This window comes from Penicillium roqueforti (assembly GCF_015533775.1).
Source record: "Penicillium roqueforti strain LCP96 04111 chromosome Unknown scaffold_09, whole genome shotgun sequence".
NCBI lineage: Eukaryota > Fungi > Ascomycota > Eurotiomycetes > Eurotiales > Aspergillaceae > Penicillium > Penicillium roqueforti.
The window spans coordinates 425,510-450,182 of NW_024067573.1; the positions used below are offsets into that span (position 1 = coordinate 425,510).

General features: G+C 50.0%; 9 protein-coding genes across 9 annotated transcripts; 4 read left to right on the forward strand and 5 right to left on the reverse strand.

Annotated features, from left to right (window-relative positions):
- Window positions 1–1,409: 1,409 nt before the first annotated feature.
- LCP9604111_4508 (putative IgE binding protein) lies at window positions 1,410–2,042 on the forward strand (the record flags this gene model as incomplete). The annotated part of the gene is made up of 2 exons (XM_039072215.1): window positions 1,410–1,658; window positions 1,728–2,042. The coding sequence occupies 2 exons, from the start codon at window positions 1,410–1,412 to the stop codon at window positions 2,040–2,042; spliced, it is 564 nt and encodes a 187-aa protein (XP_038929550.1).
- Window positions 2,043–4,112: 2,070 nt separating this feature from the next.
- On the reverse strand, window positions 4,113–5,773 carry LCP9604111_4509 (uncharacterized protein; the record flags this gene model as incomplete). Its single annotated transcript, XM_039072216.1, has 3 exons — window positions 4,113–4,356; window positions 4,409–5,484; window positions 5,549–5,773. 3 exons carry the CDS (start codon window positions 5,771–5,773, stop codon window positions 4,113–4,115), a joined length of 1,545 nt encoding a protein of 514 aa, XP_038929551.1.
- A 387-nt stretch (window positions 5,774–6,160) lies between these two features.
- On the forward strand, window positions 6,161–9,039 carry LCP9604111_4510 (MutS family protein MSH4; the record flags this gene model as incomplete). The annotated part of the gene is made up of 6 exons (XM_039072218.1): window positions 6,161–6,637; window positions 6,688–7,047; window positions 7,102–7,251; window positions 7,300–7,419; window positions 7,468–7,555; window positions 7,604–9,039. 6 exons carry the CDS (start codon window positions 6,161–6,163, stop codon window positions 9,037–9,039), a joined length of 2,631 nt encoding a protein of 876 aa, XP_038929552.1.
- A 348-nt stretch (window positions 9,040–9,387) lies between these two features.
- On the reverse strand, window positions 9,388–11,847 carry LCP9604111_4511 (E3 ubiquitin-protein ligase HEL2; the record flags this gene model as incomplete). Its single annotated transcript, XM_039072219.1, has 3 exons — window positions 9,388–11,038; window positions 11,100–11,338; window positions 11,422–11,847. The coding sequence occupies 3 exons, from the start codon at window positions 11,845–11,847 to the stop codon at window positions 9,388–9,390; spliced, it is 2,316 nt and encodes a 771-aa protein (XP_038929553.1).
- An 827-nt stretch (window positions 11,848–12,674) lies between these two features.
- LCP9604111_4512 (SWIB/MDM2 domain protein) lies at window positions 12,675–13,786 on the reverse strand (the record flags this gene model as incomplete). The annotated part of the gene is made up of 5 exons (XM_039072220.1): window positions 12,675–12,860; window positions 12,917–12,967; window positions 13,021–13,470; window positions 13,560–13,696; window positions 13,780–13,786. 5 exons carry the CDS (start codon window positions 13,784–13,786, stop codon window positions 12,675–12,677), a joined length of 831 nt encoding a protein of 276 aa, XP_038929554.1.
- A 572-nt stretch (window positions 13,787–14,358) lies between these two features.
- EifCb (translation initiation factor eIF3 core subunit b) lies at window positions 14,359–16,775 on the forward strand (the record flags this gene model as incomplete). The annotated part of the gene is made up of 4 exons (XM_039072221.1): window positions 14,359–14,431; window positions 14,488–14,680; window positions 14,752–16,288; window positions 16,347–16,775. 4 exons carry the CDS (start codon window positions 14,359–14,361, stop codon window positions 16,773–16,775), a joined length of 2,232 nt encoding a protein of 743 aa, XP_038929555.1.
- A 314-nt stretch (window positions 16,776–17,089) lies between these two features.
- Window positions 17,090–18,108, reverse strand: LCP9604111_4514 (putative extracellular SCP domain protein Pry1; the record flags this gene model as incomplete). Its single annotated transcript, XM_039072222.1, has 2 exons — window positions 17,090–17,749; window positions 17,809–18,108. 2 exons carry the CDS (start codon window positions 18,106–18,108, stop codon window positions 17,090–17,092), a joined length of 960 nt encoding a protein of 319 aa, XP_038929556.1.
- An 829-nt stretch (window positions 18,109–18,937) lies between these two features.
- Window positions 18,938–21,718, reverse strand: LCP9604111_4515 (uncharacterized protein; the record flags this gene model as incomplete). The annotated part of the gene is made up of 3 exons (XM_039072223.1): window positions 18,938–19,208; window positions 19,263–21,546; window positions 21,607–21,718. 3 exons carry the CDS (start codon window positions 21,716–21,718, stop codon window positions 18,938–18,940), a joined length of 2,667 nt encoding a protein of 888 aa, XP_038929557.1.
- A 1,208-nt stretch (window positions 21,719–22,926) lies between these two features.
- LCP9604111_4516 (ubiquinol--cytochrome-c reductase catalytic subunit CYT1) lies at window positions 22,927–24,208 on the forward strand (the record flags this gene model as incomplete). Its single annotated transcript, XM_039072224.1, has 5 exons — window positions 22,927–22,995; window positions 23,092–23,249; window positions 23,346–23,408; window positions 23,477–23,874; window positions 23,940–24,208. The coding sequence occupies 5 exons, from the start codon at window positions 22,927–22,929 to the stop codon at window positions 24,206–24,208; spliced, it is 957 nt and encodes a 318-aa protein (XP_038929558.1).
- Between the last annotated feature and the right edge of the window lie 465 nt (window positions 24,209–24,673).

Sequence of the window (24,673 nt, forward strand, 5' to 3'; positions counted from 1 at the left end):
TAAGAGTATAGTATACATCCAATAGTTGTGGGTCAAAATACTATATCCATTCAACATATCTCAGGTTTCAGTCTCAGTCTCATGATGCTCTACAGTCTAAAATGTCTATTTCCACTCAATACTTGAATATCAATAATATCCACTACCCAGTATAACCTACCATATCTCACATGTCTTACATGTCATCAAAACAGCATGCAATCATCAAGAATCATCAGCTTACCCACCCATCTTCCATCAAATTCTAGAAGACAACCAGCACATCTTACACAGCACATGATCCACAAAGGACAGCGTAGTACAACAAACCCATATCCGACAACAATCTCGACAATTCCCGCCCACCATCGGCTTACAGAATACGTCACACCGTCCCTGAAAGCCGAAATACACCGGACCTGACAGAAACCCGACAACACCGGATTGTCCAACCCGAGTCTCCCAAGCCATACACCAACCTCAACCTCAACGAACTCCCTACGTCGGACAGTGTACAACGCCCGTGAAACGGACCGACCTAAGCCCTCTCCTGACAGATTCTAATCACCCACAGCCAGGAAATCCTGACAGCCCTCTGCACTGCATGGTATCTGCAAGGTACCACACTAACACACGAGGTCTCGGGTATGCGCGCTGCAGCATCGTTAGATATTCTTATTAGATCGCAGCTGGCAGGCACAAGACCGGATTTGCATCAGGGTCTTCGATATTGCCAGATTAGCCGCAGCACCGGCTTAGTGGGCTGCAGGGTCCGGTGAGACATTGCATATTGCTGCAGGTTCGCCGGTTTAGGTTGGGCGTCGGTGGCGTTGGACGGTGTGTGGTTATCCTCTCGGAAACGAGGTTCCTAGAATTTTCTTGGGAATTTGTGGATGCGCTGATGTATCGGGCCGTTGGTGGGTCGAGGGTTGTTTTTCTGGGGAAAGTAAGAGGCGAGGTATCCATGACGATGAATGAGATATTAGAGGGGTTTGAAGAACGAATAACGTATGATGTAGAGGTCCTTCGTATAATATTTGCGGGTTAAGCCGACCGTTGATACCTCATTGGCATGGTGATGTGGTGATTCCAATTATAAACTGAGACAAAAGAAGAGATCTTCACCCGAACTCCCCGATTCCTCCAAGGTTGGAATGCAGCAGATAAGTATAGAGTACCTGATGTCTCAGACTCCATGAGACCCCGCCACCTCTCGGCCAAACCCGACAGTCAATGACGGAGAAGTCCCTTGATCTATGGGTTTCCCTGGTTCGGTTTCTCGGATGTGCTGCTATTTATATTGCCCTCCCCTCGTCTATATAAAGAAAGGTACACCCTCCCTTGATTGTGACTATTCAAATCAAAACAAAACATCTGTTCAGCTATACAAAACAACCTCCAACCCTCCAACCCTCAACATCCAATCCACAATGAAGTTCACACTCACTTCCCTGGCACTCCCTCTGCTGGCCGCCGCGGCACCAGTTACCCAGTCAACTGCCAACCCACCCTTCAGCGTGATGTCCATCCGCTCCGGCTCGCCCATCCACTACCTACAGCTGAACGCCGCCGGTCAGAAGTTCTACCTCGGCGGAAGCACGGCCACCTACTGCCCAACCCAGGTCACAGACTGCCCACCGGGAAACCAAACCGTCCTCGCTCCTGGCGGCACCGCTCTGGTAAGTCACGAGTTACACTATCTCATGCCAACAAACGTACAAAGGAAAACCCCCTCTAACAATGAACAGGACACCATGGTCCCCGGCGGCCAGCAGGTCTACATCGATCCCAATGGCGCCCTGAGCTTCACCCAGGCTCACTCAGCCAACATCCCGCAGGGATCCTTGCTCGGTCCATTCCACTACTCTGCCGATGAACCCTGGGCTCATTACTCCTTCGGCTCTACTGGTTTCATGGCTTGTCCAGCGGAAGATAACCGCTGGCAGGTGTTTGCCGCCATTCAAAATGCGACTGTGCCCAATGGTAATGTTGACGAGTGTCTTGGGTTCTCGGCTGTCGCTCTGGATTACACTGGGGACGTGCCTGCTTGGCAGTATATCTAGATTAATGATGTGGTGGATGCTTAATGCTCTCTCTACCTTGTTTTGATTTCTTGCATGTACCATTATTGACTCCTTCTTTATCATGGTCCAGGTTGGATTTAATAATCTAATAATCTATCTCATGCCTTTCGAGTTCAGAGGTTGAATGGTAAACATTTGCATGAAGCTGTACTTCGACACCCGCCGTAACGGGCCGAATCGCTTCAGGAACACCCGTACACAAAATCTATAGTCAGACTCGAAAGTAAGTTCAAGTTGATGGGATTGTGAAAGAAGTGTAACACTTGTCTCACTTTATCTTAAGCTACTAGGATAGAACAAAGAATATATCACAAGAGAAGGGATTGTTACAGGACCCACTACAGGATACCTACAATTTGTATATAAACCGCTAACAAAGTTAAGTCACTTTTATCACATCAACTATTTCAACAACTATTTCAAAAACTACTCCATCATCATCGAGAGATCTTTGTTTGCTAGATAGCTAAGCGCGAAGGTTCGAGGTTTGGAACGTTTGCAAAGGGCCAGCTATATAAACAGGCTGCTTCCCACTTTGGAACTTCCTTCTTCTTCCTTTCTTCATCTCCATTATCTCGTTAGCGGCGACTTTCTGCTCGCCGTGAGGCGCCGTATCGATCAACAAGAAAGAGTACCTTCAACTAAGGCGGCTTCGCTATTCTTGAGGAACTGCGCAAAATGGATGAATGCTGCGATGACAGATAAGATAGAGAACTCAAATTAAACAACCAAAAAATCGAAGCCTTCCGACAGGGCCATCTGGATCTCCGTCAAAGGGCCATCTCAACATGGGCACGGGATGCATTGCAGAAGAATACCGAACGACTGAAGGAAGAGATTCGCAGACTCAATAAGGATATCGTCCACGGTAGCGATATACGGTCTGATGCTATGGTTATCACTGAACGGTACAAAAAACAAGTACCGCGTGAAAATATTTCCCTACTCTGTACGGCTTTACTCCAGATAACGTGAACAACCTCGGTATTATCTACAAACTCCCTTGGCACTCTTTTTATTGCTAATATGTTCTAGACCAATTGGAATGTCACGCATCCCTACGGGCCTTTGGATCGAGAAGCTTCTATCCTACTTAAGGACGCCCGTGTAAGGCTCCCCGACGAGGGGATGGAGAACAAACGCGTGCAGCTTGTTGGCCTACTGCTAAAGGAGAAGTATGAGAAGGCCGAGGAGATGAGCAGTACTCTGTGTGGGAACGATTGATTTATTGCCAAAGAGTAGTCTGAGAACTAACTTTCTTAAGAAACCTTTCTGATCATAGTTACTACACAAGAAGTATTACTTAAGAAGTAAAAGGCTAGTCACTCCTAGGAAGGGTAATAATCTCAAATAAGAATTATTTGATTCAAGGGGGCAGCCAGTGTAACACTTGTCTCACTTTATCACATTAAGCTACTAGACCCTCCCCGCCTACGCTGTCTCATGGGGTCGAGAGGGATGAGAAAAAGAAGCGCTTTTATATTGTCACCTCCTACGTGCCTTCCCCTACGAAGTGACTGTTAGGGTACAATAATCTAGATGTTGTCTACAGTAGAGCTCTATAGTGAACAAAGCCGTCAATACGCAACAATTATATTCATGAAAATGCAACTAAGTAACATAAAGGGCGTCTGCTTGTGGCCTATGCCCCAGGCAATAGGCAGAACAGGGTTCATCAATCAATCCACACACTTAAAACCACCATCTAACTATATTTGCAAGATCTAGTCCGAGCGGGAACACCTCTCGGAGTTCCTATGACTCCCTTTTTTATCCAGGCCATTGACCACGGTATGCAGTAGCAGCCTTGGGATCTCCACTGAGTAGATAAGCCTATACACTTATGATGTGAATCGAACCCACGGAGGGTTGACTTGGGGGTTGAGGCACCCATGACTCCCTCAACTCGAGGGTACCCACGAGGTGCTATTGCTAACATCCGCATGTGGGACATTGTGCTCGTCTTGGATGCATATCAGACGGCAAAGACCTGTACCAGACTAGCTGTCTGTTAAGAGCATGTTTTGGGCTTGGGGTTTTGGACTAGATCTAGTTCCGCCAGATCTTAATCGCCTTGTCTTTACCTCCACTGGCGATCTTTTGTCCATCAGGACTCCAGTCGACAGCAAACACCTCATCCTTGTGTCCTGGAAGGTCCATCTTGAGCTTGCCGGTGCGCAGGTCCCAGATCTTGAGAGTGGTATCCTTAGATGAGGACACTAGCATCCGCGAATCTGCCGAGAAACAGCACTGGTAGACTGCGCCTACATGGCCGCGGAAGGTGGTGATGAATCTAGGGCGATGTTAGCTATAAATCATTATACTCAAAGGACTGAAACACTCACTTTCCATCACGGCCGTTCCACAGCTTGACGTGGTTGTCAAATCCGGCTGAGGCGATATAAGCCATGTCCGGCGAGAACGTGACATGGTTTACCTCCTTTTGGTGGCCCAGCATCCGCGCGACAGGCTTGCTCGAAGTGGACGGCTCCCACAGATACATTGTGAAATCGTCACTGGCCGATACCAATCGCTCGACAATAGTGTTGTTCACCGTCGCCGCCTCCTCGAACTTCTTGCGCGCAGCAGCCACCTTCTCAGCCTCGGTCACAGGGACCTTGCCAGTGTGGTCGTGGTAGGCGGTGCGAAGAGCAAAGTCCGTCGATAGCGCGAGGTGATTGACGCGGTGGGCATGCGCCGCCAGAGTCTGGAGCAGAGTGCCGTCTTTCGGGTTCCAGATCTTAATGGTCTTGTCGTGGGACGCAGTGTAGATCTTGCCAGTACCACCCCATCGCACACAAGTAACAGACGACTTGTGGCCGGTGAGCACATGATCAGTTACTCTCGAGACAACATCCCACACGCGCACCGTCGAGTCCTTGGAGGCGGATGCCAGGCGCGGCCGCCCTGACTCCTGCACGTGGTATGGCTCCCAGGCCAAATTCGTGATCCACTTTGCGTGGCCCTTGAGCCCCGCACCTAGTGCTGTCCCCTGCTTTGCATCCCAGAACCTCACGGTGTTGTCCATGCTACCGGTCGCGATCATGGCACCGTTCGGCGAGTATGCGACTGCCAGCACCCAGCTGGTGTGGCCCTTGAGCGTATGTTTCGGAGTTCCAGTATCACAGTCCCAAACACGAGCAGTTGAGTCTCCACTCCCGGAGACCATGGTGGAGGAAGATACTGGGGAGAAGGATGTTGCTAGAATTGCTTCGCCATGGCCTGCGATGGAGGCCGCGCATCGTGAAACGGCTTTCACTCGGAAAACCGCCTGCGGTGTGTAGAAGAGCGATACCGTATCTTCGGTGGACTTGATCCCAGTCTGGAGTAGCGAGTGGTAAACGTCGCGGAGAATGTCGATCGTTTGTTCCTCTTTTTCGGAATGGTAGGCGAATCGGTATGGTACTCGCCCATCATCTTCCTGGAAAGAAATCGACGTCAGTACAACATCCAATTGCCAAGAAGTCACGAGATTCAAATCTTACATTTCCTTGTAATGTGTTGAGGAGAGTCTCCAGGTTCTTCACATTGGCATCGGCGACTGGGACCGAGACCGCAGGCCCGGTGGGCTGGCCGGTTGCTTGGTCGAAGAATTGAACGCGAACACTACCCAGATCGGACGGAATACTCTCAATTTCTTGCTGCTCACGGGCCTTATCAGCCTGAACGAGCTTTTGGCGCTTGCTGGGAGGAGGATAGAGGGTTGACATGGTGATTGATTTTGAGGTCGATGGGGGAAGAAGAGAAATTTCGACAAGCAAAAATATCTTGACGCTTATCTTATCGGCCCTATCGATGGATCTACTCGTACCTGGTACCTACATACGGAGGACATAAGATAACTATAACTATATAGTTGACTAGTTGGTTAACTAAGTAGAGGAAACAATCTTAATCATTATAATCAAATAAAACGACACTGGAAACCTTCAGATTTATGTATAGGAGGGTTACTGGTCACGAAAGAAGTGTTGGTACCCTCGGGGCCCTGGCTTAGTATCACATGAGCCCTCAACCCGTGGACTGGAACCCCGGCCTCTAGGCACACCCTGCCCCATCTATCTACACTCTCTTGGCCATTAGAATTGAGCTTCACAATGTCGGTTTATTCATTAAATTCATTAAATTCTCTGGATTCCTTTCCCCCATCGGCCTCTAGATGTACAAGTAAACGTCCGACCACAAGGGCCAGCAGTGTTGCACAGGAGATCATCTGCGCTGTCAGTGAGTCGCGGGGCGTCTCAACCACCGTTGGCCTCGCATTTATCAACCTTGCGACAGCTGAATCTGTGATCTGTCAGATATGTGACAGCCAGACTTACGTCAAAACAATCATCAAGATAGGTGTTTTTGAACCCAACGAGATCCTGTTCATGAACACCGCCAAAGAGTCGAAGCTCCGTTATATCATCGAAGAGAATCTGCCAGATCCCATCTTAACCTTCCTGGATCGCAGGTGGTGGTCTGAAAAGACAGGCCACGAGTATGTGGAACGGCTGGCTTGTCTACAGGAAGTCGGGTCACTCAAGCTGACTCTGGGCGGGAACTATTTCGCAGCGTGTTGTTTTGCCGCAGTATGAACACTATTCATGCTGCCGAAAGAACGTACTTACATAAAAATTAGGTCCTTAAGTATGTTGAAGTCGAACTCCAGCAATCCTTTACCACGCATTCTCTTCGGATACGCTTCCAGCCGTCCGAGGGGTCCATGTTAATTGATTTGTCGACTATTGTGTCCCTCGAACTCATCCAAAACCTGCAAAAGGCGAAGTCCAAGGAAAGTTTGTTTGGACTACTGAACGAGACATTGACGCCTATGGGGGCCAGACTACTCCGAGCTAGCATCTTACAGCCTTCGACAGAACGAGTCAAGTTGACAGCCAGATACAATGCCGTGGAAGATCTGGCCACTAAAGAGGATATGTTTGTGTCTGTGAGGCAGGCGCTCAAAGGCTTTATCGATGCAGATAAAGTATTGACTGCGGTAGAGTCTCTGAGGCTAGCTAGTATTGAAGACTCGTGCTGACGGATTATCAAGATCATCTTGGTTCCCATCAAGCGGACAATCTACCATGTCGAACAGTCAGTCAACACTATCATCATGCTCAAGACTTACGTATCTGCGATCAAACACATCTTCCAGGCGCTTGGAGCAGCAGAAAGCGATCTACTACTTACCATACGCGAAGTAGACTCTACGTTCGTTTGGTATTTTACTCGAACTAATGCATTTTAGTTGTGCGCTCCTGAGGGGCATCGTTCAATTGAGGAGCTGATTGACAGAACTCTGAATGAGCATGTAGCCTACCAGTCAAAGCCACTTGATCTGAGAAACCAGCGCATTTACTGTGTCAAGGTCAGAACTCTACTTCTACATTGGATACAGATCGCTAACATGAATTAGGCCGGAGTTAACAGTCTCCTTGATGTTGCGAGGCAAGCATATAAAGAAGCGAATGCGGACGCCACAGAGATGATTGAGAGATTATCAGGCATGTCTGGAATTATGGCATTTCATGGATCATTCTGACCTATATCAGAGAATTGCGATATGGTCTTAGATTTGAAGTATGACACAGCCCGGCAATACTACATCTGTATTCCTGCTACGGAACTAGGTCCGCTGCCGGATGTTTTTATCAACGTGTACCGCAAGCGAAACCGCATTGAATGTCAGACATTGGATTTGGTCAAGCTCAATCAAAAGATCACCGATTCCCACAACGAGGTGATCAATATGAGCGACCAGACGATCCAGGACCTGATCCGAGATGTGTCCGCCGAAGTATCCGGGCTTTTTCGAGTCAGTGAAGCAATTGCAATACTAGACATGCTTGGATCATTCGCTCAGCTAGCAACAAAATATGAGTACATCAGACCAGAGCTAACCGATACTCTCGCCATCAAGGCGGCACGTCATCCGATCCGAGAACAGATTCATCGCAGCAAGTTCGTGCCGAACGACGCATATGCAACACCGCAAACAAGATTCCAGATCATCACAGGTTGCAACATGAGCGGCAAGTCGACCTACATCCGCTCACTAGCCCTGGTCACAGTCATGGCGCAGATAGGCTGCTTCGTCCCAGCTCAATACGCCTCTTTCCCAATCTTTCACCAGCTTTTCGCCCGCGTCTCCACGGTAGATGATCTAACCGCCAACGTCTCCACCTTCGCGGCAGAGATGCGGGAGATGGCATTCATCCTTCGTAACATTCAGCCACGCAGTATGGTCATCATCGACGAGTTAGGCCGCGGCACTAGCACAATCGACGGCCTCGCCATCGCTATCGCGCTAGCAGAAGCACTCATCTGTAGTAAGGCCATGGTCTGGTTTGTCACGCACTTCCACCACCTGCCACAGATTCTCGCGAAGCGCAGCGGTGTGATCAATCTCCACTTGGCAGCAGACATTTCTCCCGATGAATCCAAGATGACCATGCATTACCGCATTGCAGAGGGTCCTGTTCCAGAACGTCGATATGGGCTTGTGCTTGCCAAGCTCGCCGACCTCCCACCTGCCGTCATGGATAAAGCACACTCCGTGTCAGAGGCAATGGACCACCTGGCTAATCGTAGGAACAGCCCGGGGCGTGCTGGTGCTATTTCCCTGAAGCGGAAGTTGCTTTTGTCTCTACGTGAACAATTACTTCTCATCCGTGCCGGTACAAAGGACGGTACAATGGATAACAATAGTCTTCGGGATACATTGATTAAACTCCAGGATGACTTTGCGATGCGCATGACTGCCATCAACAGAGAAATGGAGTTATGCCCCGATGATGAAACCAAGACAGAGCCTCTTAGTGGGACTACTTCCAACTTGTCAGTTCATGCACCTGAAACCCAAGCGTCGGGTTCAAGCAAGAGTGACAAGGGAATGCGGGTGTCGGAGCCCATTGTCATTGAATCTGAGTCGGATTCTGGGCCTGACGATACCACGGACAATGATAGTGTGGTGTTGATTGAATGTTGAAGTTAAGGAGGATGGTAAGTGAACTGACCTCTTTATTATCCCCATTCCTGTAGATCATATATGTATACTTTTATGGTGACAATCTGATGATTTGACGGGGAATTGAAAACCACATTATTCCCTAATATATGATATCAGACACATGAAGTGACAATAACATGGATTACCTCTATACAATACATTGTATCTGCATTCGCTAGTAGGTACAACACAGAAGAACAAGAAATCTACCCCTACATGGTATATATTTTAATGGCGCTCCCCGCCATGCGATAGCCAACCCAACTTAGGCCAAATCAAGGCCAAATCAACATAAGAAACATGAATCAATCTAAAAGTGACAGTGTATCAACCGAAGTGGAACAGGGTTTGCTTTCCCTTGTTCCTCTTTCCTTTTTTGCCATTACTTGAGTCGTCATTGCTGGGTTCGGCCGGAGAGGCGGTTCCGGAACTCGGGGCTGAGCCCCATGCGTTCGGGGCAGGGCCGCGGTTATCATTCCAACGGACGGTGCCGCGAGTCTTGCCAGCCATGAGGACATTGGGCTTGGCTGCTGCGGGGAGAGCAGGGAAGGAATCAGCGCCGCGAGAGGCGGGCGCCGTGGGCGTGCGACTAGAGGATGGTGCGGCGGATGAGGGCCGGCTGACCGGGCTAGGCATCGCAGGACGAGAGAAGGATGGCGGCGGGGCGGCTGCTGCCCAAGGGGTGGCAGCGGAAGGTTTGCCACGGCGAGAGGAGGGGCCAGCTGAGGCAGAGAGGGGAGGGAAGGGGTTGGAGGGGGCGTTTGGGAGAGCACCGCTCCTTCCTACGGCGGAGCGGGAGGATTTAGCAGTTGATGACTTCAAGCGCAGGACGCGCTTGCCGCTAGAGTTGACGGCGCCTGTTGACATTCCAGGTAAGAGACCACCGGCTGGAAGGGCTGGATAGTCCTCGTTGATGGCACGCCAGTCATTCCAGGCTCGCAGGAGATCGGAGCGCTTAGACGCGTCTTCGTAGATCTCAGCGAGCTCCTTGATGAGCTTGCCCAGCTCGGTGCTAGATGTATCGAATAACGAGAAGAAGGCATCGATGAGCTCGGTTGCCGAGATCGAAGAAGCGCGGTAGCTTGATACTCTACTACGGAATTCGGCGAGTTTGGTGGCATCATTGCGCAGGAGGTTCGAAGCACGTTCAATTACAGCCTCATGGCGCATTCGGCGGGTCTGGTCTTGTGCGGTAGCTGGCGCGGAGTTTGCAGAAATATTCAGGCCTTCAAATGCTGCAGTAGGAAGAGGCTGAGAGCGCGACGTCGAGGTAGACTGCACTGGGGTGGCAGCGGCGGATCGCTCTGGAGCACGAACGGGTTGGACGTCATCTCGAGTCAGCTGGCCGCCAAAGTTTCGTGTTGAGACAGACTGCGAACTCTGTATAGCCATTTGTCGCTGGTATGCAACTTCCGCACGAGTCATTGGTTGTGCACTGGAGACTGGCAGTGGCTCAGCGTTAGGGTCACGGCCTCGACCAGCACCGCGCCGCTGACGTTGCTGTTGGTAAGGAGTGCGCATATTATCGAATTCGGACAAATCAACCATTCTGGCGTCTCGCCGAATGTCCTTAGAAAGGCTATCGGGATGTGCCTCGATTTGGTGGGCCTTCAGATCCATTTGCGACTCGAAAACGACAAACTTTTTTTCCAAGCATTCTTTATCCAGGCAAGCGAAATGATCCTTATGGAAGTGATTTTCCAATGCGTTGTAGTCAATATAGTATTGTTGTTGGCGGTGGGAGGAGCGTCGGTCACAGATGTGGCAACGTTCGTGTTTATCGCGGCAGTGAGTGTACAGCTCATCGTCACCATAGAACCGTTGGCGACAAAACCCGCACTCCGGATGTCCTCTGAAGCCACTCTGGTCTATAGCTCCAGGCTGGTCGTCGCCGGACCTTTCGTGCTTACGCAATTCCGCCGTGGTGAATAGTTCATGCTCATGTGTAAAGACCTTCTTGTTACGAGTACAAAGGTCACTATTCGGAGTATACAGTCAGCTATTGATTCAAGAATTGCGCGAGCTTGATATCGACATACCACATAACTTTGTTGTGCTTGCTTTTTACATGGCGGTGCAAATCTGGCCACCCCAAACAGGCCACATCGCAGTCTTCGTCCGGACAGTTGTATCGCAGCAACAGCACCGTATCTCCGAATATCTCGTCGCTCTCATATTCGATGCCAAGGTTGTCGTCCGTCCGAGCAAAGTCCTTCTTGTTGAAATCCTCATATCGCCGCACTGGATCATCAGTGAAGATCACGAAGTTCGATTCAGTCTGGTATACAAGTCAGCACATGAAATGTAACTCCAACGAAGAGCACCTAAGCTTGTTGGAAAAAGGTTACAATATGATCATACCCTGCAATGAGCACAAGCCCTGTTCTTGTACAGTGCACGCAACCGAAGCGCACAAATATGACACGTCCTATGGTTACAAGGCGAGACCGAGGTATGTTCGACGGCAGAAGCGCAAATAAAGCAGACTTCTCCATCATCTGCATCGTCTGTAGCCTCTTCTACCGGTTTCTTTGCTGCTGGCGTCGTGGCTTTCGAAGGCTGAGTATCTTGATTGTTGGTTCGATCGGTAGTGCGAGTTTGTCGGCCTATATCCCCGCCGCTGCCACGACCACCGCCGCGGGTGCGAGGCTTGGGGCGTTTCTCTCCATCGCCGGTATTGTGTTGCGAATCTCCACGGCCGGAGGGAGCTGTCCCTCCGCGGCCGCGGCGACGCCCACCGCGACCCTGGCTGGATGACTCTGGTGTTGAGGCCTGGTTGTCGGTCATTGCGGAGGAAGGAATGTCACAATGCAAGCTACGGCTTGGCGTCAATATCAGGTGTGCTGGAGCTGCAGAGGCCTGGAAATTGTGGATTGTGGTGGGGGAGAGGTTCGGGGAAAAGTGAGATGCCGCTGACTGATCCCGCATGCCGCATTTGATAAGGATGTGAGGCCTGCAACCGACCACTCTCTTGGTCCTTTTGATTACAGAAAAAGCTCGACCGAGCAATTGAGTGATTCATGGAGCGTTCTATTCAAGGAGTATGGTTTTGTTTCCCCATTCCCTTATACAAGCACCATGCCAGTGAGTAAAAGTACTAGGCAGATTCATTGGCTTGTTGGCGCCGACCTGCTTCATCAGGTCAAAATATGATGAGCAGAGAGCTAAATAAATACTGTTTGGTCCATGTCAATAGGAAGACCACCGGCTACATATGCAGGCCATGGGGTTCAACAAAGAAAATGAGCATCAGAAGCCACGCAGAGAGCAAATATGATGTCCAATGATATAATTGACCAGGATCACGCATTTCAGTATCTACTGTCTATATCGGAAGGATCTCCAATTATGTATATCGTGTAGGTAGCAGATTCCAGGACCTTTGAGACTGTAAAATCACTATGGAGGGCTACACCAACTCCCGCTAGAGAGCATGAGCAAATCAAATCCAAAAGAAACAAAAATGGCGAGTGCAAATTGCTCGGAATTCACGCCAGCATCCCCATGCATCGCAAAAAATAAACCAAGAAAGACAAAGGAGAATCGTTAAGAAGCAGGGCTTAGTTTGGAGCCTGCTCTTCCATAAGGATCAAAGCCAACCTGTCACTCCCGGACTATTCATCGGGATTGTACAAATTCTGATTGAGAATTTTAGTCATAGTGAACATGTGGACTCGATCTTGCTTGAAGACAGCACGCATAGCATTGTCGCATAGGATTTGTCGGCGATCACTGGGATCCTGAAGCTCGTTCTCACGAATGTATTGCCAAACCTTTTTGACGGTTTGGGGTCGCGAAAGCTGTATGATGTTTAGCAAGCAAATCCTAGAGAGAAATAATCGGAAGAGGTGCTCACTGTGGGCTCTCCCAGAAGCGCGGATAGGGGTTCGGAAAGGTTCATAGGTTTCTGTGGTTGTGTTAGAAATGGTGGGAGGCTTGGGATGATATAGAAAAGCATACGTGGAACCCAGTATTTCGGTTGACCTCCCTCTTTGGCTCTTCGCCGGAGCCAATATCTGAGTCGTCTTCTGCCTTGACCCTCTTCGAAGTTTTGGCTTTGCTCTTCTTCTTCACAGGAGCTGCACGCCGAGTGTTGCCCCCACGAGTGGGTCGCGCGCGTGAATTCTCTTCAGCTTGCAGCTTGGCTGCGAATGCCGCATCCGCATCGGTATCAGTATCCGGCTTGTGTTTCTTAGCAGGAGGCGATGCGCTTGCAGGCTCGGAAGTGGCATCGCTGGAGGCCTGGCGCTTTATAGGAGATGAGGAGGGAGGCGGGGAGGGCACCGCAGCTGAAGCTGAATCACCATCGCGCTGATCATTGCTTGGGGTAATTTCATCAGGCGACCCGCCCACCCCGTTTTGTTCGGCGTAACGATCGAATCGTTCCATGATCAGCTGCTTGAGCGTAGCCTTTGTGAATGTCAGTCACAGTTCTTCGCCAGTCATCCTGAATATCTTTGGGGTAATAATGCGCCATAGATCGTCGTAACTTAACTGACCTTCATCGGGGTGAGATCATAGCCGACGGCATCCTGAAGACCTTTGCGGATTCGCTTCTCAGAGATGGTAGTGAGGTCGCTTTTGGCCAAAATACCATCAATTATGTCGATATATTTGTCGCGCAAGTCAGAGGTCACTATTGCGCAAGATCACCGGTCAGTTAGGAGGCTTTCTAGAGCACCGGCAAATTAGCACCGGGGCAACACCGAGGTAGCTTACACGACATATTGTTGCTAGTAGATCACGTAGCTTGGCCAGTTATGTTCAGACGTATGAGCTGGTTTGGGATTTGCAGTTCGCAATTGAGGATATCGTGGGGTTTGTAGAGGAGTATGGTGGTCGATGGAGAGCTTGGAGTTGTCAGGTGGGCTATACTCAAGTCGCACTGGCGCTTAAGACCGGCGGGGCATTGGAGGCAGAGAAAGGCCAGGCGAAAAAAATTGCAGAGACAAAAGGATTATAGATAAGATGCTAGACAAAGACCAGGTCAGGCAAAGAGCTCCGTGCAAGATATGCAGTCTAAAAGAAATGTCTATCCATTGATAGCCTCTAGAAACGTCCATAATGATTGACGGGCCCGACCTCAAGCTGGGGAAATTATGACTAAGCTGATGCAGCTCCGTCACGTGGTATCTTGTGCCTGAGGCCTAAAGTTAACAAGTGCTGACTCAGTGCTGAGTCAGTCCACACAAAGAACCCGCTTGGCCGCCGCGATTTGTTTCTGCCCGAAAATCCATCAGCGGATTGCACCGATCTATCTTTGCTCCGAAGCCTCTAGACGCCTTCGGTATACCCATCATGGCGCCCAGTTTCGATACCCTGTCCGAGCAGGATCTCCACGAGGAAGAGGAGGAGGAGATTGATTTCTCCGGTGAGTGCAAGATTTGTCGTGGTCTGTGTGCCCCTCTCTAACACATTAGTCCACAGATCTCAAGGAGCAATATGAAGTGAAAGTCGAGGAGGGACTGGACACATTTATCGTCATCGATGGCCTCCCCGTTGTACCCGAAGATAGCCGACAAAAACTCGTCAAGTTCTTATTGAGAAAACTCAACTCCGTTGGCAGCACCTCCGAAGATGCGGTTTTCATGCCCGTTAACGACAAGAAGATGACTGAAGGGTGCGTATTGGATATCTAATGAGATGTGGAGGAATCATGGACGATCTCTAACCTTCGTTCGCGCGATATAGATTCGCCTTTGTGGAATATGAAACCCCAGAAATGGCAGTCGCCGCCGTCAAGCAGTTGCACGGCGTCCCTCTCGATAAGAAGCACATTATGGCTGTCAACAAGTTGATGGATATCGAGCGTTATGGTCGTGAAGGTCGTATTGATGAAGAATACAAGCCGCCTGTCCCGGAACCGTTCAAGGAGAAGGAGCACCTGCGCTCGTGGATGGGAGATGCCAGCGCCCGGGATCAATTCGCCCTTTACCGTAACGACAAGGTTGGCGTGTTCTGGAACAACAAGACGAACCCACCGGAGAATGTCGTGGACCGCGCTCACTGGACACAACTTTTCGTTCAATGGTCCCCCAAGGGTACATTCCTCGCCTCCGTTCACCCCCAGGGTGTCCAACTCTGGGGCGGCGAGTCCTTCTCTAAGCAAAAGCAGTTCCCCCACCCCTTCGTGCAGTTGATCGAGTTCTCCCCGCTCGAGGGCTACTTGACAACGTGGTCAGCACGGCCCATCCAGGTCGAGGAAGGCCAACCCATATTGACCTACGAGGAGGACGGCAAGAACATCATTATCTGGGATATCGAGACTGGCAAGCCTCTCCGTTCGTTTGTGTCGCACGATTTGGCTGCCCCTGCGGATATTGAGGGTAGCGATGTTGCGCCTAAGAAAAAGGTGCAGTGGCCTGCCTTCAAGTGGTCCTCGGACGAGAAGTACGTTGCTCGCATGCTCCAAGGCCAATCTCTCTCTATCTACGAACTTCCCAACATGAACCTTCTTGGTCGCACTTCCGTGAAGATTGAGGGTGCTATGGACTTCGAGTGGTCCCCTGCCACCGTCGCCCGCGAGGGTATCAAGCAGTACGAGCAATTGCTCTGCTTCTGGACTCCTGAAATTGGCAGCAACCCCGCCCGTGTCGGTATGATGAGCGTTCCCTCCAAGGAGGTTGTCCGAACCCGTAACCTGTTCAACGTTTCCGATGTCAAGCTGCACTGGCAATCACAGGGTGCCTACGTCTGCGTCAAGGTCGACCGTCACTCTAAGTCTAAGAAGTCTATGGCTACTAACTTGGAGATCTTCCGCGTTCGCGAGAAGGGTGTGCCCGTCGAGGTTGTTGACAGTCTCAAGGATACCGTGATTAACTTTGCCTGGGAGCCCAATGGATCCCGATTCGTCGTTATCGCCAACGGTGAGGCACCAACTGGTGCCGCCGTCCTCCCTAAGACTTCCGTTTCATTCTTCGCGCCTGAGAAGAAGGGCTACACTGCCGGTAACTTCAAGCTGGTGCGCACCATTGAGAAGAAGACCAGCAACGGCATCTACTGGTCGCCCAAGGGCCGATTCGTTATTGTCGCCACCGTTCACTCCCAGACCAGCTTTGACATGGACTTCTGGGATCTCGACTTCGAGGGCGAGAAGATCGAGGCTGAGAAGGATCTCGCAGCCAACCTCCAACTGATGAAGACTGTAGAGCACTACGGTGTCACCGATGTTGACTGGGACTCCACTGGTCGTTACGTTGTTAGCAGCGCCAGTGTGTGGACTCACTCGGTAAGATTTTACCTCGTTCTATTTTTGATTGTGTTACATAATATTGACCCCATTATAGATGGAGAACGGCTGGAACATGCACACCTTCTCCGGTACTACCCTCTCCGAGAACCCCACCGAAAAGTTCAAGCAGTTCCTTTGGCGCCCACGCCCTGCCACTCTTCTAAGCAAGGAGGAGCAGAAGCAAGTGCGCAAGAATCTCCGCGAGTACTCAAAGGAGTTCGACGAAGAAGACAAGTACGCTGTCGACATCGCCAACACCGCCGTTGTCGAGACCCGCAAGCGTGTACTCAGCGAGTGGGTCGCCTGGCTCCGTCGGGAGAAGGAGCTCCTGGCGGAAGAGAAGGAGGCCTTCAACCTCCCCGAGGACGCAGATTCACCCACAGCCGCCAGCGACGCGCGCCCGGTTGTCGAAGATCAGGGCGACTCCGTGGTCGAGGAGATTGTGGAGGAGATTATCGAGGAGACCGAGGAGGTCATTGGCTGATGAATCTGTCTGTTCTATTTTCGCAAATAATGTGTTTCCTTTTGTTCCTCTTTTCCCCCTATTTCTTTGCTGGCGTTTCGCGCTTGTGCCTGAACCCAGCCTTCTGTCCCCTTGTGTTTCTTTTAGGTTCCCTGGGCAAGCCCAGTGAGGATCGGGACATTACAAAAATCAATAGATCGAGCGGTGCGCCTCCCGACCAAATGTGCAATGTGGATAAGCATGAGAGATGGCTACGAAACCAGTTCCTAGCGAAGTTCAACCTTGTACTTCTTATTTTAAATTATTTAAAGTAAACCATCTCAAGAGTAAAGTTCTCAAGTATAAAGCCCCCTTCCCACGCCCACCGCTCCCAATGTTACCAGCATCATGCCCAATGTCGAGTCCAGCGCGAACCTCATAGCACCTCCCGTAGGCTGACTCTGACTTCCGATGGTAGTGGATGTCGCAGCATTCGGCGACGGCTCAGTGATAGACGTGGAAGAGGACTCAGAAGTCGTGGACGAAGAAGACTTGGTTGAAGACGAGGACTCTGGCAAGACGTTCTTTTTGAAGTAGGAATCATGCAAGCCCACAACATTTCCAGGAGGTGTATATTCGCAAACCACATACCAGCCTTGAGCCCGCGGTTCGCCTCGCGCGACCTTCAGCCCTTCCAAGCCATCTCCTCCAGCTTCATCCACACTGAAACGAGGCGTCATCACCACCCCTTCGAACAAATCCTCTTCGAAGACATCATCTTGTACTTCGACCTCGACATCTCTTTTCGCATTGTCATTCTTCGTATACCCACAGTTGACAGCGGCACACCCAACCTGCGTAGTTGACTTCCAGACCAACTGAGTGAAATGCCCCGTCGCCTCAGTGAAGCCTGTCGGCTTGTCGAAGTTATACAATTCGCCTTCATCACCCCAGGCAATGACAGCAGCAGAGACATTCTGGTATCCGTATGCGAGGTTCTCGCCGTAGCTGCTTTCCTGCGAAGGTAATACTATTAGCGCTATTATCTGGTAGTATGGGGGGAATTGATACATACCGAATGTTTCCAGATACAGGCTGATGCCCACTCCTTCGAGTAATCGGCCAAAGTGTCGTTCCATTTCAGTGGTTTGGCATCGTGATTGGCGCGGTAATCGTTCGTGACTTTCAGCATATCGCCCTTGAACTCGTCCAGGGAGGTGTAGGATGGTGACACGGGGGCTGTTTGTGTTGGCGCTGGCACTTTTACCGTCGTCCAGACGGTTACTACGTCGGCGTTTGCATTGAGTATTTGCACGGTGAGGAGTGTAAGAATGGCCAACCATCGTGTAGTTCTGGTGTGAGTGTTTCGATCCATTTTGAAGAATTCGAGTTATTGTGAGCAGGTGGCTATTGCATGATCTAGCTCTTTTTTTTTTTCTTATGGTCTTCAGATCAATAGATAGCACCAGGGTCCGAATCCAATTCAGGCGGCGGTCCTAAGCCGTGACGATATCCCCTTATTGGAAGGTGGTGATGCAATAATCGTGTATTGTCTATTGTCTTAGGCAACCATAGGTATTTATTGTGCGTGCCTGTTCTGTTCTCATAGAAGCTCCTTCAGATAATATTCTTCATAGAGCTTGAGAAACGAACGTACTCAACACCTGGAGGGTGAAGAAGATTGCTGGGAAGACTGGGAAGAAATAGAGCCATTTTGAAATTCTATTAATGTTTTAGACTGCAACCGGGCAAGGCGAAAGTTGGATCCCTTCTTCTCATCTCCGTTTCAGCCGCTGTGGTGATGTTCCAGCAGCCGCCGGTGTTGACGTCAGACTCTTAGGGCTACGGGGTTGCATCGTATCGAACGTATTTGATCTTTGATAGTTGATATTTCATATTTCGTATTGATTCTTTGATGTCTGGTTTATCTCTATTTCTCTGTGCAGCTAGACTGTCTGGTTTCGTCTGGTTTCGCTTTGTTTCGTCTCGCTGAAACTGAGAATTGGTGACATTATTATAGAACTTCTCTACTTCTATGTATCAAATCCCGCAAATATGTACCATATCCTTGTACATGAATCGCTCTTTATATACTCATAGCAGTCGACTTTCCCTAGGAGAACATTCCGTACTGACATGCATGTCCGCATTGTAGGGCCCTATACGCCACTCGCTATGCAATTCTCGGGGGTATCGGTATCTATTTACATCAAATTGCAACCAAATCCATACATAGCTCGTTCCACGTCCCGCTTGACGAGGTACCAGTCAGCCCGCCGCTCAGCAAATTCATATACCTCCTCCACACGCCAAATTCCATGGAACCGATCCGCATCCGCGATGACAGTCGCCAGTTCCTTGGCATGGCCAGGATCGATCAAGTAAATCTGCACGAGCTCACGGAATGCCGTGAAATAGAGAAGTAGCTCATTGTTTCGCAAGGTTTGAATATACTTGAAGTAGTGGTTCATGTCGCTAGGAAGTCAAGTCAGCTTGCTGTTTTGCATGGCTGAAGATCGAGATACATACCTGATCAACTTGAGTGATCCCTCCACACTGATGCGCTGTCGCTTGAGGTGTTTACATAGAGCGGTAAATAAGCGGAGCCCAACTTCTTGATTGAACACATCTAGGGTGCTCTTGTCCGTGCTCCCGACTAGCATCTGCGTGTGCGATGAAACCACGTCGACGACAGCGACAGCGACTTCGCTGACGCCTACATCCATGGTCTGTCGGTGGGGATCTGGGGAAACTCCAGGATTGAAATCGGTGGCTGGCTGTCGGGTTGCCAGAATGTAGTCCACCTCTTCCATGAGAACGTCGATTCCCTTATTCAGGCCAGCTGCGACACGTTCATCGAGCATCTGTTCGAACTTTTTCTTTTCTTTATTGGCAGGGTCCACAAAATCGTTCCTATCAGTCAATCTCATGCCGATCAACTCCTGCTCGTAGAATACATCCATCATTTGCAGGATCAAATCGCCGACGTTGACCAGTTCTAGGAAAGTGACCAGGGGCTCGACCCCAGATTGGTCACGCTCCCCTTGTTCGCGAGGTCGGTAGTTGGATAGATGACTGACAGCCTTATCGAATCCAACGATAACGTGCTGGTATCCCAATATACGTAGCAATGTCACAAAAATTGCCTCGCATTGTTGCTTTGCTGCAAGTCCAAATTCGCCGCCAAGCCGCACAAATTGAGCGGCTCTCTCCAAGCTAGACTTGGCGGAATGAACTAGATCAAGTGCAATTTCGATGCTAAACAGTGAGCGGATACCCTCCATCTTTATCTTCATGATGGCTGCTTTTGCTGCCAGCTCTGTAGTTGGAGCTTCGTCGACGGCCACTGGGGCAGGCGACGATATTGTCGAAAATCGATTGGTATTTTTAGATGGTTGCAACGGGTTTGGACTGCTTGTTTCCGTGTCTGGTTTGGATTCTTCGTTTGATTTGGCACTAGAGAAACCCGGCAGGATGTTTACCGGCATCATGATCACTTTCTTGAAAGAAGTAAGGAAGTCTCGTTTGTCGGCTTGGCGATTGACATTTGACATCAAAAAAGACTCTGTTGAGGCCGCTTGTTCGGAGAGATGCCGGTCCCACTCACTCACTGTAAATTCACAGGCCTTCTTGAAAAAATCAAGCTCTTCTGCCAAATACAGATCGAGGTGTGGCTCGTAGACCTTGATCACGACATTATCAAGATACTCATCGAATTTAGCATCGGACCCTCGTATGGGAAGCAGAGCCTCCGAGAGGTTCATGCATTGGACAAAGGTCGTCGAGATTGCAGTGAGATACGACTTGATGCTGACGCCATGCAGCTCATCAAATATTGCCGCGAGGAAAGGAGACAACACATCTTCGCCAACTTTCGTCATAAAGGTTGATGTGACATCCAAGGCCGGGGGAAAGACGCGGTTCATTATGGATATTTCGTCGTTGAATGCGACACTGAGACGTGTGAAAAAAGCCTGCGTCTGCTCCATCTTAAGCTGGCCGGTCGACCCGTCAATGCAGGAAGCGACGCTTCCTAGGTCAGACTTCCGAGTCATCAGGTGATTGTGATGGATAAAGAGGTCCACGGCAGCTTGCCCACCGTTGAGTGTCCATAGAATGTGTGCGTATTTCCGCATGGCCCCATCAATGTCGTCGGTTTCATACCCCTGACGGAACTCCTTCAGCGCCGCAGTCTCAAACATCGAGACTGTACGCTCTAAACGGTCGACCCGCTCGTCCCATCCTTGTGTCATGTCAGATTTGGAGAACATTAGCAACTGTGCCAGTATCTGCGCTTGAGCCTGGGGATCTTTATATTTCGTGAAAACCAAATTTTCAGATGATGGTTCAGATCGCGCGATGTCCTCATAGAACGGTGCCAGTGCAGCATGTATCTTGCCGTATTCCTGACGCGCCTCACCCCGGATTGACCTTACCTGTTTCAACACGGTCAGGGCGGGTTCATCCATGAGATCCTGGAATACAGTGGGCTGTGATGCCGTATTGACTAATTCAATCTTATCGAATCCATCGGATAGTGCTTTCAGGTCACTAGAAGGGTCATCAGTGGCCGCAGGAACCGGTCCAACCAGCTCAGCCTCCTCTTGCTGCTCGACGACCTCCATATTGGCGACTGTCCCAAACACCACTTCGGCATGCTTTCTAGCATCTGCTTCGTCCCAGCATCCGATTCGTTTCAACTTGTGTACCCATCGAGTGTCATCATACGCCATCTCGTGTATAAGCTTGCAGGACCGTGCTGCTCGGATCAAATCAACAGGGCCGACATGGTCGAGAATAGAGGATACGATCTCTATTTTTCCTTCTGTCAGCAAGTGTTTCTTTCGCCTCCGTATGTCTTCATCTCACGTACCTGCTGGAAGAGCAGCTCTGGAGATGTCTTCCATTGATGCCATGCGCAGCGAGGCCAGCACATCTCTGCGCGCCTGAGCTGCGGCTGTGGGCCCTTTCTTTGCACCTGGCATATTGTGTTCCTGGACTCTGCATCGGAAGAGAAGGCACTCGTGGGGATCTCAGAATTTGAGGCAGCCTCAGACTCGCTCCAAGCTGTCCCGCGGGGTTGTGGGGAATGGTTCGGTCTCGATATCGAGCAGACACGGCGTCTTCGGGGTATATTTGATGTCGAGTTCTCAAGCAGACATCTTCACATCTAACCACTTATTTCTCAACTACAAATCAGGAACCACATTCCAATGCTGCACGATCACGCACAGACAGGGTCCAACGCCGCCGCCTCCTCGGGCTGGCAAAATGTACACCGCTCTCTCATAGAGTCAGCTGTACGGAGTGGACGATCGGGCTTTCTTTAATTGGAAGGAAATAAGACAGTTGAAGGATATTTGGTTTTTGATGCTGTAGAAAGCTCAATTGTGGCTGTTGTGTAGCTATGAGGAAAGTGAATTAAGAAAATTGAAAGATTTTTAAAGCAACTTGGTGGCTAAATATATACATCGGGAGAAGGATTGAGATTTAACATAGAATAATACTTTCTGATTCTAGTTTTTTTTGAACCATTGAGAGCCAGAAAAGCCATTTAAATCAATGATGTTCTCCCTAATATGATATAAGCTGCAATACAAGCTGATATAGCCAAACATAGCTATAGTAAGACTTACCTATGGAGCTATGTATGGAGGTACAGGATAGAACCCGAGATACCCGGTCTTTGAAGAAGATATTGAATGTTGGGGAAATATGGATTAGTGTAACATATAGATACATATGTAAATAGTAAGTAGCAACCTGATTTAAAAGTCTTCTAGCTATGTTCCAACAGAGCACTGGTGTTCCGGTGATGCGTGTTTTTCTCGGTGAATCCCGGGATACGCACAACCGGAGAAAAAAAGACGACGACACAGAACAAAAAGAAGAACAAGAAGCTATAGAAAGGATAGATTGGGTCTATTCTAAACAATTAGTAGACTTTATATAGATCAAGTCCATTATAGGTCAGCAGAATTGCGATGTTCCGAGTGTCGGTTTTCTAGCGTGGCCGGGAGCCAATCAGAGCAAGGGGGTAATCATCAATTGTCAAGTTTCTTCGACTTCAACCTCAACCTCCAGCATCTCTCTTCTGTACCATCCCCCCTCCTCTCCCCACCCACCCCTCTCTCGCTTTGGCGTTACAGCACCTATTCCCAATCAAATTCAATTGCTTGGGTTAAACATCGTCATGCTGGGACGTTCGATTCTGCGCGCGTCCAACCGGGCCTTCGCCCGCCAGTCCCTCGGGAAGTCCACGGTACGCCCTCACCCCATTGACCTTCACGGAAAAGGACAATTGATCTCTTAAACCGGCATTGGATTATCCAAGGACTCCGTTGCTAATATCCAACAGCGTGCCTCTTCCACCGCCGCCGGCGCCGAGGCCGCCAGCTCCCCCTTCTACCTCACACTCACTGCTGCGCTTGCAACTGCCGCCGCCGCCGGTTCCACCGCATGGTACTACCACCTCTATGGCCAGGAGGCCTTCGCCATGACACCTGCTGAGGAGGGGTGAGTGAAAATGCCCAGGAGGATCGCCGACCTCATGGCTCATTGTGCGATCCATGCTGAGAACAATGGTGGAAGCTAACGGGTGACTTTATCTAGACTCCACGCTACTAAGTACCCTTGGGTGCACGAGCGGTTCAACAAAACTTTCGATCACGCCGCGTGAGTGCTCTCTCCTTAAAGCCACATTCGTGCTCTCGCCAGCATACATTGTACTGACCCCGTCCAAGTCTCCGCCGTGGTTTCCAGGTTTACCGTGAGGTTTGCGCTTCCTGCCACTCCCTCAGCCGTGTCCCCTGGCGTTCAATGGTCGGAACCATGCACACCGTCGATGAGATGAAGGCCTTCGCCGAGGAGCACGAGTACGACACCGAGCCCAACAACGAGGGTAACATCGAGAAGCGCCCCGGAAAGCTTTCCGATTACATTCCCGCTCCCTACCCCAACGAGGAGGCCGCTCGTGCCGCCAACGGCGGTGCTCTTCCTCCCGATCTCAGCTTGATCACCAAGGGCCGTCACGGTGGTTGCAACTACGTCTTCAACCTGCTCACTGGCTACCCCGACGAGCCTCCCGCTGGTGCTACCGTCGCTGAGGGCATGAACTTCAACCCTTACTTCCCCGGTACCGGTACGTAACGACAAGCCCATACCATTTTTTTTTTTTCCTTTTTAGTGTTTCTAACTCGGCGATAGGTATTGCTATGGGCCGTGTCCTGTTTGACGGTGTTGTCGAGTACGAGGACGGTACCCCCGCCACCACCTCCCAGATGGCCAAGGATGTCGTCGAGTTCCTGAACTGGTCCGCCGAGCCCGAGATGGACGAACGCAAGAAGATGGGTGTCAAGTCCGTTGTCCTCCTGACCGGTCTGTTCGCCATCTCCGTCTGGGTCAAGCGCTACAAGTGGGCCCCTCTCAAGACCCGAAAGATCGTGTACAGCCCCCCGATCGGCCCCCGCCGTTAAATGTTGCAGCAAGGCCTTTTTTGAGTGGGAAAATGTGAGAGGCTGAAGGGGCCGGTACGACTTGGGGAACCCATACCACATCCCCGGTTTTGATACAGGTGCTTCAAAGAAGCCTCTCTGTTTCATCATTTTCTATGTGTCTATCTATTGGTCGCTGTGTCTGTGTTTTGTTAGAACGCTCCCCGAACACCTGTATCTGTATCCTAGATATATTCTTTTTTTCATTTCCTTTCGAAAACTGTGTGCTTCGAGGAGTCATCTGAATTTAATTTCCTTTGTGATTATGACAGATGAAATCGTTACATATAACCATGTAAGTCTAGAGTTGCTGTTTCATAGGAATATGAAATGGTATGTTCTGCGACGTGGTAATAAGACGAGTGTACAGATCGTTTTCTAATTGTTGTATGTATATGGAAGAATATATATGGCTATAAAGCTCATCAGAAAAGGCCCAGAAGCAAC